The sequence below is a fragment of the Phyllostomus discolor genome, chromosome 4 (genome assembly GCF_004126475.2).
Source record: "Phyllostomus discolor isolate MPI-MPIP mPhyDis1 chromosome 4, mPhyDis1.pri.v3, whole genome shotgun sequence".
Lineage (NCBI taxonomy): Eukaryota > Metazoa > Chordata > Mammalia > Chiroptera > Phyllostomidae > Phyllostomus > Phyllostomus discolor.
In genome coordinates this window covers 126,431,878-126,445,253 of record NC_040906.2, presented here as the reverse complement: position 1 = coordinate 126,445,253, position 13,376 = coordinate 126,431,878, and the positions used below count along the sequence as shown (strand labels likewise).

The following is a 13,376-nucleotide window of genomic DNA, read 5'->3' as shown; positions in this document are numbered from 1 at the left end:
TATTTGTAAATGATAAATAGGTGGAAGGTTTTTAAACCCTAGACATTTAGAAATCTAGAGATTACTGGTCTTAAATCTCACATGCCTGCTGGAGCATTACTGCATTTGAGCAATGAAGACAGCCAAGAAAAAAATATTTGGAAAGAGTGAATTAATGTCAGGCAGAAGTAGTATCTTTCTAATGGTACCCTGTGAGGCCTCAAATTATACAAGCCTTAATGCTTGCATATTAAAACATGAATGAAATTCATTAGAATGTAATAAATTAAAATGAAGAGTAAATCTTTAGGCAAATATAAACTGTATAAAGTGCACAACAGGTCCATTCTATAAGCTGATGAATCCTGCAAGTGGTTTGCATAGGGAATGAAGCAAAGGTCAACTTGGATTTTGTATGAAAACCAGGGAAAAGATTGATAACAAATTTAATTGGGGGAACAATACATATGTGCTTGTAAAATGCAATGAAAAAAATTCCCCTATGATCACATTTCCCTTACATATGAAGGCAGAGAGTACCGTTTCCATGGACCCAGCCCATATTAAAAGTTGATTTAGTAGGTCTTAACGGAGAAGCATTCATTCTCAGGCCCTCTGTGGTGAAATGTGCTCTAACGGGGCTGACTCAGCTCCAGCCCTTCCCTTCGGCGTTGTATCCAGTTACCTCAGCTTGATCACAACCATGAGAAGGATTCCACAGATGACTGTCACGCACATGACAGCATACATTACTTCTCCTGGAGACAAAAGATTTTTAAAAGTTACTGGATTTCTCTAGAGAATAAATAATAAAAAGAATAGTACAGAAGTTTGATTTTTAACGGACCGTTGAAGGGGGAATGAAATCCACTTAGAGTTATTTCCTCTGTATGTTTACTTTTATGCAATGCAATGCCTTTGACATTGGACAGAGTCGAATAATCTGAAAGAAAATAAGGAAAATGAGATTAAAGCACTTAAAGGTAATGCATAGCTTTTATCCCATGGGTTGTAATTTGCTTTTTAAGGCAGCAACTTATTTCTATGATACTATTTTAATGAAATATAATATATTCGGGTAAACTTTTCTAAAATTTTGACAGCTTTTTCACCTTTTAATCAGATAATTTCCTTATAGAAACTTTTTTCACAGCATGATTAGAGAAAATATTACATTTTATAAAATATTCATGTATAGACAATGAGAAAAAAAGACTTTAGGCTGTTATTGGGATATAGAAAAAGATTCTTCCTCTACAAGGGTGATTATTTTAAAGTGCTTTTAATGATATGTCATTTCCCTAAGATCCACTGTGTTTATGAATTCTTACAAAGGAGGGTCCTTAAACCTATCACTGTTTTCACCCCTCTGCTCAGACATGTCAACATCCAGATTTACTTATTCCCCCCATTCTGTTTCCCTTTTTTAACTCCTTCAGTCTCTGTTGATGCCACCTGGTTTTATCTCACTTAAGGGCTCCTCTCGACCACTCTGTGACCCTGATCTTCATGGCCACATTTGCAAAACAGAGTTTTACTTCACTTCACAAAACACAAGACAAAAAGATGTGATCCTTAAAATTAATCGATAGATGTATTTTATGTGACTTTTACTAATAACTTGGAAGTGAAATCACCTTTAGTTTTGATTCAGTTCAACACAAATATTGCCAAACATACCAATAGTCTCAAAACAAATTTCTCTCATGACAATGATCCAGGGGAATTTGGGGGCTTAAGTAAAATGAGGTAAAGTCTTCACTTGAGGGAGGCTTTGCTGTCCTCTGTTTCAGGTGCTTTATGCATTTTGGGGCTTGGAAGTCCAAGTATGAGAGTCACTTTTTGTAAAAATGAGTGTATCAAGTCAAGGGATAACAGGTCCCATGACAGCCGGGGACGGCAGGCTCTGAAGAGGAGGACGGAAAGCTCTATTCCCAACAGTCCCGTTAGTTTTGTCTCAGCCCAGGCCTGCTGCTGTTCAGAAGCCAGCTCCTTGGAAGACAAGCTTTGATAATCCTGGGTTAAGGATTATCCCTATTGCTCTATTACCAAAGTTTGATGATCCCTGTTACCAAGGTTTGATAATAGGGATAATCATTTGAAAGCATAGGTCAGTCGGTTTCAGATCCATAACCAAAGCCCCCTGCTCCAGTGGTGGGGGAGCATCCAGGAGAAGTATATTATATTATATACTTATAGCCTAATATAAAAGCTAGAAAAGTAACTGGGGGTTTTGTTATTAAAACACCCATTCTCAAGGAGTCTAAACTCAACACAGGTAAGACATTTTTAGTTCAAGATTTTTTAATTCCCAACTCACATATTGGGTTATCATATAATATTTATAGAAGTCTGACCTTAAAACTAAAAAAAAATCAACCTCTTTTGAATATAAAAGTAACAGAGGTAGAGGTTGTGAAAAATTTTCATTACTGTGGTTATCAAATACATTTTGTTATTCACTATAATGTTGAAATGGAGAAGTTCAGCTGTTTCAAATAATACCATTTTTATAATAGTGGTCCTTTTTGAAAGAATTTTATTCAAATTGAGCATACAAATACTCAGTGAAATAAATTATTACAATACAATATTATATTTAAATCAATTTTTAAAATAAAGGACAAATTGTTTTGATTTTTTAAATTCAGTGGCATTTTGCCACATTTTGAACAGATTCATAGTCTAAATGTAAATGTATTTAATGTACATTGATTGTTCAAATGAAGGTATCATTTTCTTTTTGAAATTTTATCTCTAGGTACATTTGGTCTAGTTAGATATCATGATTTACCTTTGCATAAGAAAAAAGTATTATTTTGACAAATTATACTACCCTTTAGCTATATAACTGCCTAAAGTAATTGTTAAACATTCACCTAGCAAAGTTTAGAAAAAATCATTGCATTCACCAAATTTAGCTCACATGGAACTCATTAACAAGGTTATAATAGATCAATGACAGAAATGCTAGCTAATGATCCCAGTGAAAATTTTAATGTGTCTAGCAATCACTCCACAATCTTCAATATTGCACCCTAGGAGGATACCGAATATCAGTTAGTGAGATTAATGTTACAGAGGGTTTCTTGGCTACTGAAGCCCATTGGAGATTCTTCCCCAGCCTTTTATAAACAGTGAGGTTTACAATGTTTTATAACCATGAAATTAAAGTCGGCAGAGTTAATAACCCACCTCAGTCCCACACCATCTGCTATATTTATAGATAAACACTGTCAGTGACTTGTTTATCTTGACTTGTTCCCTAGAGGAATTAAACACTATTATGAACTATATTGTAAAATCCCTGTACATTTGACGGGAAATCAAGATTAATTTCAGCCATACATTAAGAACAAATTTAAATAGTATTCTCTCCAAATGAGCTACAGAGATGTGATTATTTCTGTGCTTTTCTTCCGCAGTCCTTGTGCAGAAGTGGCTGATGGAGACTAAAATTGTACTTTGTGTAATTTATATGAAATGGTAAGTGCAATGTACACAATGTGGTAGAAAGTATATGAAATAATGTTTTAAAAATAAATGTCAGAATTCTTGAAATAGACATTAAACATACCACAAACTGAAAATGTATAAACCTTTCATTAAAATTTTAATTAAAACATAATCTGGAAGATTTTGCTTAGAAGAAATATTTGATAAATATTTTCATAGAATAACTGAAAAAAAGCTGTAGCTGTTTTTAAATTGTTAATATATCATGTGACATTGTTATTGTTGTTCTTTTTCGCTCTTTTCATGGTTAAATGAAAGAGTGACAATGCTGTGGCGATATCTTAGTGAGAATGAAAATCAAGGATCACCTTTTTGCATATCCAAGGGTTGGAGCTATTTACCAGACTTAATATATAAAATTTCCAATTTGCTCAATATTATCTTATCTGAAGGTATACAAACTCCCAAATAGAAAATGAGTTTTGAATTCTTTCATTTAATAATCAGGAGTGAAATTGCATATATCATGGACTCTTCTGATCATTGTTGTCTGAAAGCCTCTGTCTTAAAATGGATCTCAGAAGGATTGGTGTTGGGAAAAAAGAAAAATACATAAACATTCCTTAAGTCTGAAAAAATACATTAGTAATGTGATAGACCAAGGTCTTGACACAGATAATGGGGATATAATATTATTGCCACTAGCACTTAACATTATAAAACTAAACCAACTAACGAAGACACTTGTCCTAAACAATCATAATCTGTACCAATAAGGCATGTTCCTTTATTTAGTTCACAATCTTCAATAAAGATAAACCACATCTTAGGTTTACTTTCTACACTGTGGTGAAACCCATGGTGTTGCTGGTCAGGGGCTACAGAAAGGGGAAACTTGGAGGTATCAGTCAAAGGTGCAAAGTTTCAGTTATGCAAGATGCACAAGTCCTAGACATGTACTGTACGCTGTAGTGTCTGTTGTCAGCAATACTGAATTATACATTTTACATTTTTCTGAGAGGGTAGATCTCATGTTAAGTGTTCTCATCACACACATGCAAATAATGAAGAGGATGGAAGGAAATTTTTGGAGGTAATACATATGTTTATGGTATAGATTATGGTGATGGTTTCATTGTGTGTACTTGTCTGTAAACTCATCAAGCTACATTCATCAAATATGGGCAGCTTTCTACAGGCAACAAAAACAAAATAAAAAAAACACATCACTGAGGAAGTATATACTTCAGAATATTTGTCTTGATCTTTTGACATAAGCCAAAAAGCTTAGAGTTTATAAATAACTATACAGATGGTCACTGGCTTATGATGGTTTGACTTAAGATCTTTTTTACTTTATGAAGGTGCAAAAGTGATAGAGGTTTAGTAGAAACTGTAGTTTGAATTTTGATCTTTTCCCAGACTAGTGGACTGGGCAGTGGCAGCGAGATGGTTTTGCCCAACTGTGGGCTAATCAGTGTTCTGAGCATGCTTAAAGTAGGTGAGGCTAAGCTGTGGGGTTTGGTAAGTAAGATGTGTCAAATGCATCTTCAATTTATGATATTTTTACTTTATGATGGGTTTGTTGAAACAAACAGCATTCTAAGTCTAGGAACATCTACTCACAAGGCTGGCAACTGCTCTTTGACCCTTGGTTGAATGACAGTGTTGTTCACATATCCAGTAGATATGCTTGGTGATTATAGTGAGTTACACCTGCACTAATAAAATCTCCTAAATATTCTACGTTCTCCTTAGTAGTTTCTGCAAACAATGAAATAGTCACTGATGTGGCAATGAGAGTGCAAATTATGCTATTTTTGACAACTAACGCTAGACTAGAGCAATAAAGTATTATGGTTTTAGAAGGCAATAATTTTAAATCTTAAAATAAAAAAAACACATGTAGCTTTGGGCTCAAACATATCTAAAGATACTGATAGAAAATAGGTATAGAAGATTCCCAGTTAGAGCATATGTGTACATTTATAAATACAAAGTGTGTATGTATAGTAGAACTACAAAACTGGGTGACACTTCTTAGATTATCTGATTTAAACTTTCATTGTAAGGGTCCATTACGCTTTATTCTTGACAGATAGTCATTACCATTCCAGCAATGAACCATTTAATACCTTTTTACATTTCTACTACAACTGATGGTCAGTTCTAATGAAAAGAGAAAATGTTTTTCTAGATTTCTCTTTTATCAATTCAGAATAATATATCTACATTTTTTGGTATTACTGCCTAGCTCTCTGGCTGCTACATGTATGTGTGTGTTTGTAGAGAAAGAGAGAGAGAGAGAGAGATCGCACTGTGAATGTATCACATAATTCAATGATTTCAAACTATAATGTGAATCTTCTGTTTATCTTAAAATGCCAATTTTGATTCAATAGGTCTGGGATAAAGCAGATAATTCTGATGATGCAGGACGAATAAACATTTGTATATATATGACTATTTGTATAATTATATATTTGTATATATATTTTATATATGTCTACAGAATGGAAGAGAGAAATACATGTATTGGGTTGGCCAAAAAGTTTGTTTTTGTCTTTAACTTCATTTAAACAATTTTGTTAGATTGTATTGTGACAGCTGTCATATCAGTGTGCATTTAAAATCAAAATTGGTAAATTTTTGTGTAACCATTTTAATATTGAAGATGGAAGAAAATACACAACATTTTGGCATATTATGCTTTATTATTTCAAGAAAGGTAAAAACACAACTGAAATGCAAAAAACCAAAAAAAGATTTGTGCACTGTATGGAAAATGTGCTGTGACTGATCAAATGTATCAAAAGTGGTTTGTAAAGTTTTGTGTTGGAGATTTCTCACTGGAAGATGCTCCCCAGATGGGTATATCAGTTGAAGTTGATAATGATCAATTCGAGATATTAATTGAGAACAGTGAATGTTATATTATTTGGGAAATAGCTGATATACTCAAAGTATCCAAATCAATAAAGTTATTGGTGAAAATGAAAAATATGTCTTTTATTTTGAAACCATACAGCCTTTTTGGCCAACCCAATACATATTCAAACAACAAACAAAATGCTTTACTTCTATACATTTACAAGATACTTAGACAAGCACTCTTTAATTTTATAACAACTAGCTAGACGGGAAGAATTTTCAGCTCAACTTAACAAAGAATCTCAGACTCAGAATAGTCTTTCCAAGATCACCGAGTTGGTAAATACTGAAGATGTGATTTGCAGTAAAATCTCCTACCAATTATATATAAAATACCTCCTAGACACCACAAAAAGGTAAAATACCTTTGGCTTTTTTTCAATGTGGCGGACAATTGGATTAGGAAATACATTTGAAAAATAATAGAAACAAGTTTTTTTGAAGGTGTTATATACTAAGAAGCATTTAATAGCAGTATATGATTGCAAATGTTCATGATTGTATATGTTTCTGTTGCTGAAATTCACAATAAAAAAAGTGACATAAAATCTAATAACTAAAGCATCTGAAATGCTTCACCACACCCATAACATATGTCAGCTTGTACACACTCCTGAAATATGTCCATCATTTCCAATGTAATCAAACAACTCAACCACTTTAACTTTGAGATTTAACAAATATAAAAAAAATAAATGCTGCTATTTTTAAGGTGGATTATCTTAGAGTATGATATTGAAATCATTTTCTCTTTTTTACAGATGTAGAGTTAGGACCATATGTAAGTCTTTCCTGATTATTCATCAGGCAAAGGACCTACAAGGAATAATGCACACAAGATCAGGATAACTGCTTAAAAACAGACTTGGCTATAACTTTGGCTGTTAGAATCTAGGTCTACATTGATACAATCTGAGTCTTAGATAAAAATAACCCTGCTGTTTGAAACTGCCTATGTCTGGAATGAGTTTAATAGGAAAAATATATTCCCAAAATTGAAGTCATTTTTACCTTGAATTATATTATGCAAGTACTAGGAGAGCTTGCAATAAGACAAATGTAAGATAAGAATTGGAATATTTTACACTATATTTTATCAAATTCATACATTTATGTTTTTATACATAAAGGTTTTTAGCATACAGAATTTTTATGGAAAAGTGTATGTGACAATAACATTAATTGTCTCTAAATAGCTTTCTGATGTCTCCATTTGGAATTGAATGATTTATTAATGTCTACCCTTTTGGAAATATATAAGACTTTACCTGGCTGGCTTATGCAATTTTTTCAAGGCTGATTAATAACACCAGGGAAAAGAGAGTTAGAGAAATAAAGAAAAGGAATACATTTTGGAAAGCCTCCATTGTCATTTGGAATGATAAGCTAATTCAGAAACTCTCTTTCCTATACATAAATTTCAGGGAAAAGCTGAATATAAAAGTAAGATATATGTTGTTAATTTACCTTAGACAGTAACCTTCTTGAGAATTGAGACCATAACTATCTAATTTACAGTATACTATGGCGACTACAATGTCATGACCATGCAATTATCTAATAGTCAAAAAGTATATATTAGCAACTTTCACACTTGAAATAGCACATCTGTCACTGTATAGTGACATACACTGTGTAGTATATGATTCTATACTGGTCTTTCTCATCTTAACTGACATCAGCCAAGGGCTGTCACCTAAATCACATACTTTGTACAAGTTAGCACCATTTCTTAAAATATAAACTGAATGCCCCAGCTGCAATGGATATGGTTACTCAATCCATGAAAATGTGTTAAGAAACGTTTTCCTGGTAATTCTAAGAGTCTGTTTTTTTGTTTTGTTTTGTTTTGTTTTGTTCTGCTGGGAAAAGAGTGAGCATCTTCATCATTACATTAGGAGATATCTAAGTGGACACAATAAATTCAAAGTTTGTTGGAAGAGGCAAAATTTTCTAAACTGTGTCCCATTAAATAATAGTTCTGTAGAATACTTTTATGTGTTAGACAAATAAAAGATCCTATGAATAAATGACTAAAAATTCTACATTTTACAAAATAAGCTATATACATTTTCTTTCTAGGTGTTTTTTTTTTCCCTACAGTAGAGGGACATACTTTACCTAAATTTATTTTCTCTATGCAATATATCTGGGAGTCCATAAAAATTTGGGATAAAGGTGATTGATAGACAAATATTTATATATTTTAGGTGGGCATATGATATTTATTGAGGATTCTTATCTTTAGTCAACAGAAAGAAAGCACAATACATGTCTGTAAATGTATGCATTCATTTATAATATTTTCCTCTACTAACACACCTTCTCAAGGACCTGACACCATAATTTTTCTTGTTCTCTATCCCTGGAAGTCAAACAAGTGTTCCTGACTTGAGATTCCTGACATCCCAAATGCTACTTCTTTTGCCCCTTGGAGAGAGAGGCTGGCGTGATACAACATTAACTCTGTTTGCTGCTAGGTAATCTTCCATTCTTTAATTTCTTAACTTGTCCTTATGAAATATGGCAAATTTAGATTTTTCCCTTCTACTTTGGTGAGCTATTCCAGAAAAACTAGAAGAAATTCATGTATCATTTATACCTAGTCACCTGTAAAAGCCCACAGGACCACATGGCAGAAACTACCTTCCTTGGACACAAATACAGATGTTCCAGTTAAGTAATCACTTCTTACTTCAAAGCTAACACTATGACAATCAACATGGAGCATATTTGTAGGATAAATACATGGCCCTACTATCATGAAGTTCTCAGTTTAATTTTGGGTAAGGGGAGGATTGTGAATAAAGTGAGGTGAGAATAAATGAGGTACAATTAAGGGAAAGTTACACCTTTGAGGGATAGTGGGAAATAAGGCTAATATGTATTCTGGGTATCCTTGGGAATCAGAAAAAGGAGTTTAGATGTGGGATGGATGGAAATAGGACCCAAGGCAAGCTAGAACTGTCTTTTGCACATAGAAATAACATGGTTAAGGCACAATTCAAGAATTATTCTGGTCAAAGTTAAGCTGGTTTGGTGGGGAGATCTAACTGGGAAGCTACAGTCAACAGCTTAGGTATAAGAAGATGACAACTAATAGTAGGCAGTGGAATTCAGAACAGAGAACAGAGAAAGCATAAGGGTATATTTAAAACAGAGAGGTTTTTGTTGACAAGCAGAATGGTATGGAGCATAATAGCACAGGAGTATGAATCAGAGATGGATTGCAAACCAACTCTGCCTCACCACCTTAGGCTACTTAGTGAGGCTCTGTTCCCTCATCTTTAAAATGGAATAATGCCTACCACAAGATATATACTTAAAAATTAAATGGGACAATATACAGAGACTTTGGAACACTGTTTTGGCACAAAGTGCTCCATAAATTATATCATTAATAAATATTATATAGAGTATTATTTGATATTGAATACAAAGATTTAAATTGGAGGACTCGGGCTCTTGATGCAGCATGATGTTTTAGAACAGCTTTGGCATGAAAGGTGTAATAATAGAGGAAAGAACTACAATGTCCTTCTCCCCACTTTTCAACCTGGATGCTCAGAGAACACTAGCTTTAGAATCAGAAAGAATGATATCATGATCTTAGTTGTATCATTCATTAGCTGTAATAGCCTTGCACATGCCAATTCAAATTCTGAGTCTCATGCATCTCACATGTAGAAGGGGAATTGAGATAGACTGTATTATTTTGTGCAAGAATTCACTCCTCTCGCACTGTAATGAATTATATACTCATCACCGATGTCATATAACTTAAAGCACCCATTTTTGTGAGAGAAGCATGTTTACTGCCCCACTGACACTGAGCTTTACCTTGACTTGAGTTATTAAAAAATGTGATCAACAAGCTGGCTGGCATGGCTCAGTTGCTTGACTGTCCTCCCATAAAACAAAAGATCACCAGTTTTTGGTTAGGAATTCTTGGTTAAGACACATGCCCGCATTGGGGGCCTGGTCCATGGTTGGGGCACATGTGAGGCAAACCTATTGATGCTTCTCTCTCACATTGATGTTTCTCTCCCTCTCTTTCTCCCTACCTTCCCCTCTAAGTAAATAAATAAAATCTTTTAAAAAATGGGATCAGCAATGGTGTATGTTCTATTCAAGCAGAAGCTTAAGAGCAATTCTATTGTTCCTTTTTTTTTTAATCTCTGCCGTAATGTGGTATCTCCCAAATAGCAGTGAGGCCGCTAGCCTGAGTTTAGAAAGGCATCATAGGAACTCAGCTGTCAACCCACAGCTGCCTCCATGTGCCATAACCTAGAAATCAAGCCACCGAAGTTTGGAGAGTGTAAGTAACTGCATGACCCAGCAAAAACAGAGTAATTCAGAGATAATAATATACCACAGATGAAAATTATTGACATATGGTAGGTACTTAATAAATATTAGCTCTATCTTTTCTCTTCCCTCTTTTATATGCCAATTGAGCTGTAGGTAGAGGGAGAAGAAGAAATGTGAAAGAAGTTAGAAGGTGAGAAAAGTGAGAAAGGAAAAGAGTGAACTTGAGAAAGGTGATGGCAATGCTCTCCCCCTTTTGGGAAAAATGCTGGGCAGTGGGATATGCACCCATTGTTGTCACTCCTTGTAAGTGTTAACTTCATGTTATTGTCAAAAGTATGGGATGCAACATCATTATCTCTTTTGGGATTTAGGTTATATCTCAATCAATTAGGGCCACTTTATTTTTATTCAAACACCTCTAGGTTGTATTACTTATAATACATGATATTAGGTCATTGAAAATATGAATTTTCCAGGTGTTTTGTCACTTTAAATAAACCCACAAGACATGAAGAGAATTAGAAACAGAGTTTATGAGTAAATAGAGTGAAATGAGTCAGCACAATGAAGTGAGTAGTATGGCATAGTCAAATCAGGCCAGCCTTCGGCTTCAAGACACAGATTCAAGTCCTCATCCTAAAATTTGCTAAATGTATGACCTAAAATACTTTAAACAAACAAAAACCTCAACAAAATGAATCCCCTCTGCCCCAGTTTCCTACTCTATTAAATGAGAAAAATAATATTTATTGGTTTATTATGAGAATTAAATGTGACAAAATATAAAATATCTTGTAGAAGATAGACATGCACTAGAAGCTATGAATATTTTTAAATTGGAAAAGTATATTTGATTGTGGTTGCATATCAGCATTGACTATGCAGCAGTAACAATGAAAGAAGCCTAGGACTGACTTAACAGTGTCAAGGGATAAGTGGGGATGAGTACTGGACTTCATAATTTCAAAAAGCTGTCTAGACCCTCTCGATGCATGATTGAGAGGAGAACTAATGGTAAAGAATCAAAAATTCATGATTTTGAAAGTGAAAGAGAGAGAAACCAGATTTCAAACCACATTATGGTAGGCTAATGGAATACAAGTTCTTTTTTAAAAAATTTTATGTATTTATTTTTAGAGAGAGGAAGGAAAGGCAAAAGAGAGGGAGAGAAACCTTGATGTGTGAGGGAAACATTGATTAGTTGCTTCTGTGTGCCCCCACCTGGGGACCTGGCCCACATCCCAGGCACATGCCCTGACCAGAAATCAAACTAGTGACCTTACAATTTGTGGGACAACTCCGAACCCACTGGGCCACACGTGTCAGGGCAGAATACAAGTTCTTAATGAGAAAGAAGGAGGAACTCAGTGAGTTATATTTAGTAGAGGAAGACTCTTGAAAAAATCAATAACTGGAGGAGAATAACCAGACATGGGATAGTAACTCTTAAGCCTGTTTTAACTGTTACAGAGAACTTTATTTGGATTGGTAAGAGATCTTTCTTCCTCAAAATTTTCCTTTCAGCTACCTGGCAGTATTAAAAGAACAAAAACAATTAAAAGCAACAATATTTCCATTGTAGTAGAGGGGTGCTGGAATGGAAGTTTGGGCCAAAGAACAGTGAGAGAAATTGACTGGGTCAAAGCAGCCGTGTAGAAGTGTTGGAAGGCACAATTAGGGTTGTAGACATATGCTTAGTGTACATTTTCAATGTAATAACTACCATATGTACTTTAAACAAAATGCCATTGTGCATTGCAGGCTGTCTGTTACACCAGGGAGCGGGTGAATAGAGATGCAGGTAGTGACTCATGGCTGGCATGGAAACTTAAAATGTCAACATTTGCATCTTCCTACCCAGACCCCAGTGACACACAGCAGTATATCACGAAGATAAGTTGCCTGATTTATATAGTTCCCCACCTTTCAGGTTGCCTTGACTCCCAACAAAAACAGACATACAATGAAAAACTAGTGAGCTCTGGCCTTTTTCTGCAGTTGGGTTGTTTTGAAAGCCTCTCTCATATACTGACAGTGAGTGTCTGGCCACCAATGCAGGGGCTAATGCAATAATGAAACATCTGTCCTAGAGTTCTGGCAAACTCAAAGCATATTTGGAATTGGGAGTTCTCAGTCTCCAGCCTCAGTGGTGACCAGAGGAATCCATTCTGCCCTAAGCTAGAAGCTGGCAGAAGAGAAAGAGATGATGAGGAATGGTCTGTCACAGAGGTACTTTCAAAACATCATCAAGCACTCACTCTACCCTCCAAAGCATCCACTCTGCATTCTTTTATCTAGTTTGAAAGCAATTTGTTTACTGTAATTTGTACCATAGGAGCAAAATAAATGCATTCCAAAAAGTAATAGGTGAGAACAAAAGTTATATTGTACCCATTCTCAGAGTTTACTAGATATCAATGTGCTGTTAGAGCATTATTATAACTTTGAGATTGAGAGAACATTTACTGATGTTTGCAATATTGTGTGGCGGGCAGGACCAATAACATGGCATTGGTTCAGTCAAGATAGCATAAAGTACATAAAACTAAATGGAGTCACTCATGTCAACCAAGATGGCTGTGGGTCAGCCGTGATACTTTGTTTCAAGAAGGAAACAAAGTAAGTTATGTTAGACACACCTGGCAAAGAGACACACCTAAGATATTTGCACACTCAACTGGAACAACTGTGTCTGCAGA

The 13,376-nt window shown here is 34.7% G+C and overlaps 1 protein-coding gene across 1 annotated transcript in view; it reads right to left on the bottom strand.

Moving 5' to 3' along the window:
- Positions 1 to 660: 660 nt before the first annotated feature.
- The window catches only part of GFRAL (GDNF family receptor alpha like), a 55,795-nt gene continuing 43,079 nt past the window's right edge, over positions 661 to 13,376 (bottom strand). The window contains exons 6-7 of the mRNA XM_028510213.2: positions 827 to 922; positions 661 to 737 (exon numbers count right to left, since the gene is read on the bottom strand). Coding sequence (XP_028366014.2) covers positions 661 to 737; positions 827 to 922 — 173 coding nt within the window. The remainder of the gene's footprint in view (positions 738 to 826; positions 923 to 13,376) is intronic.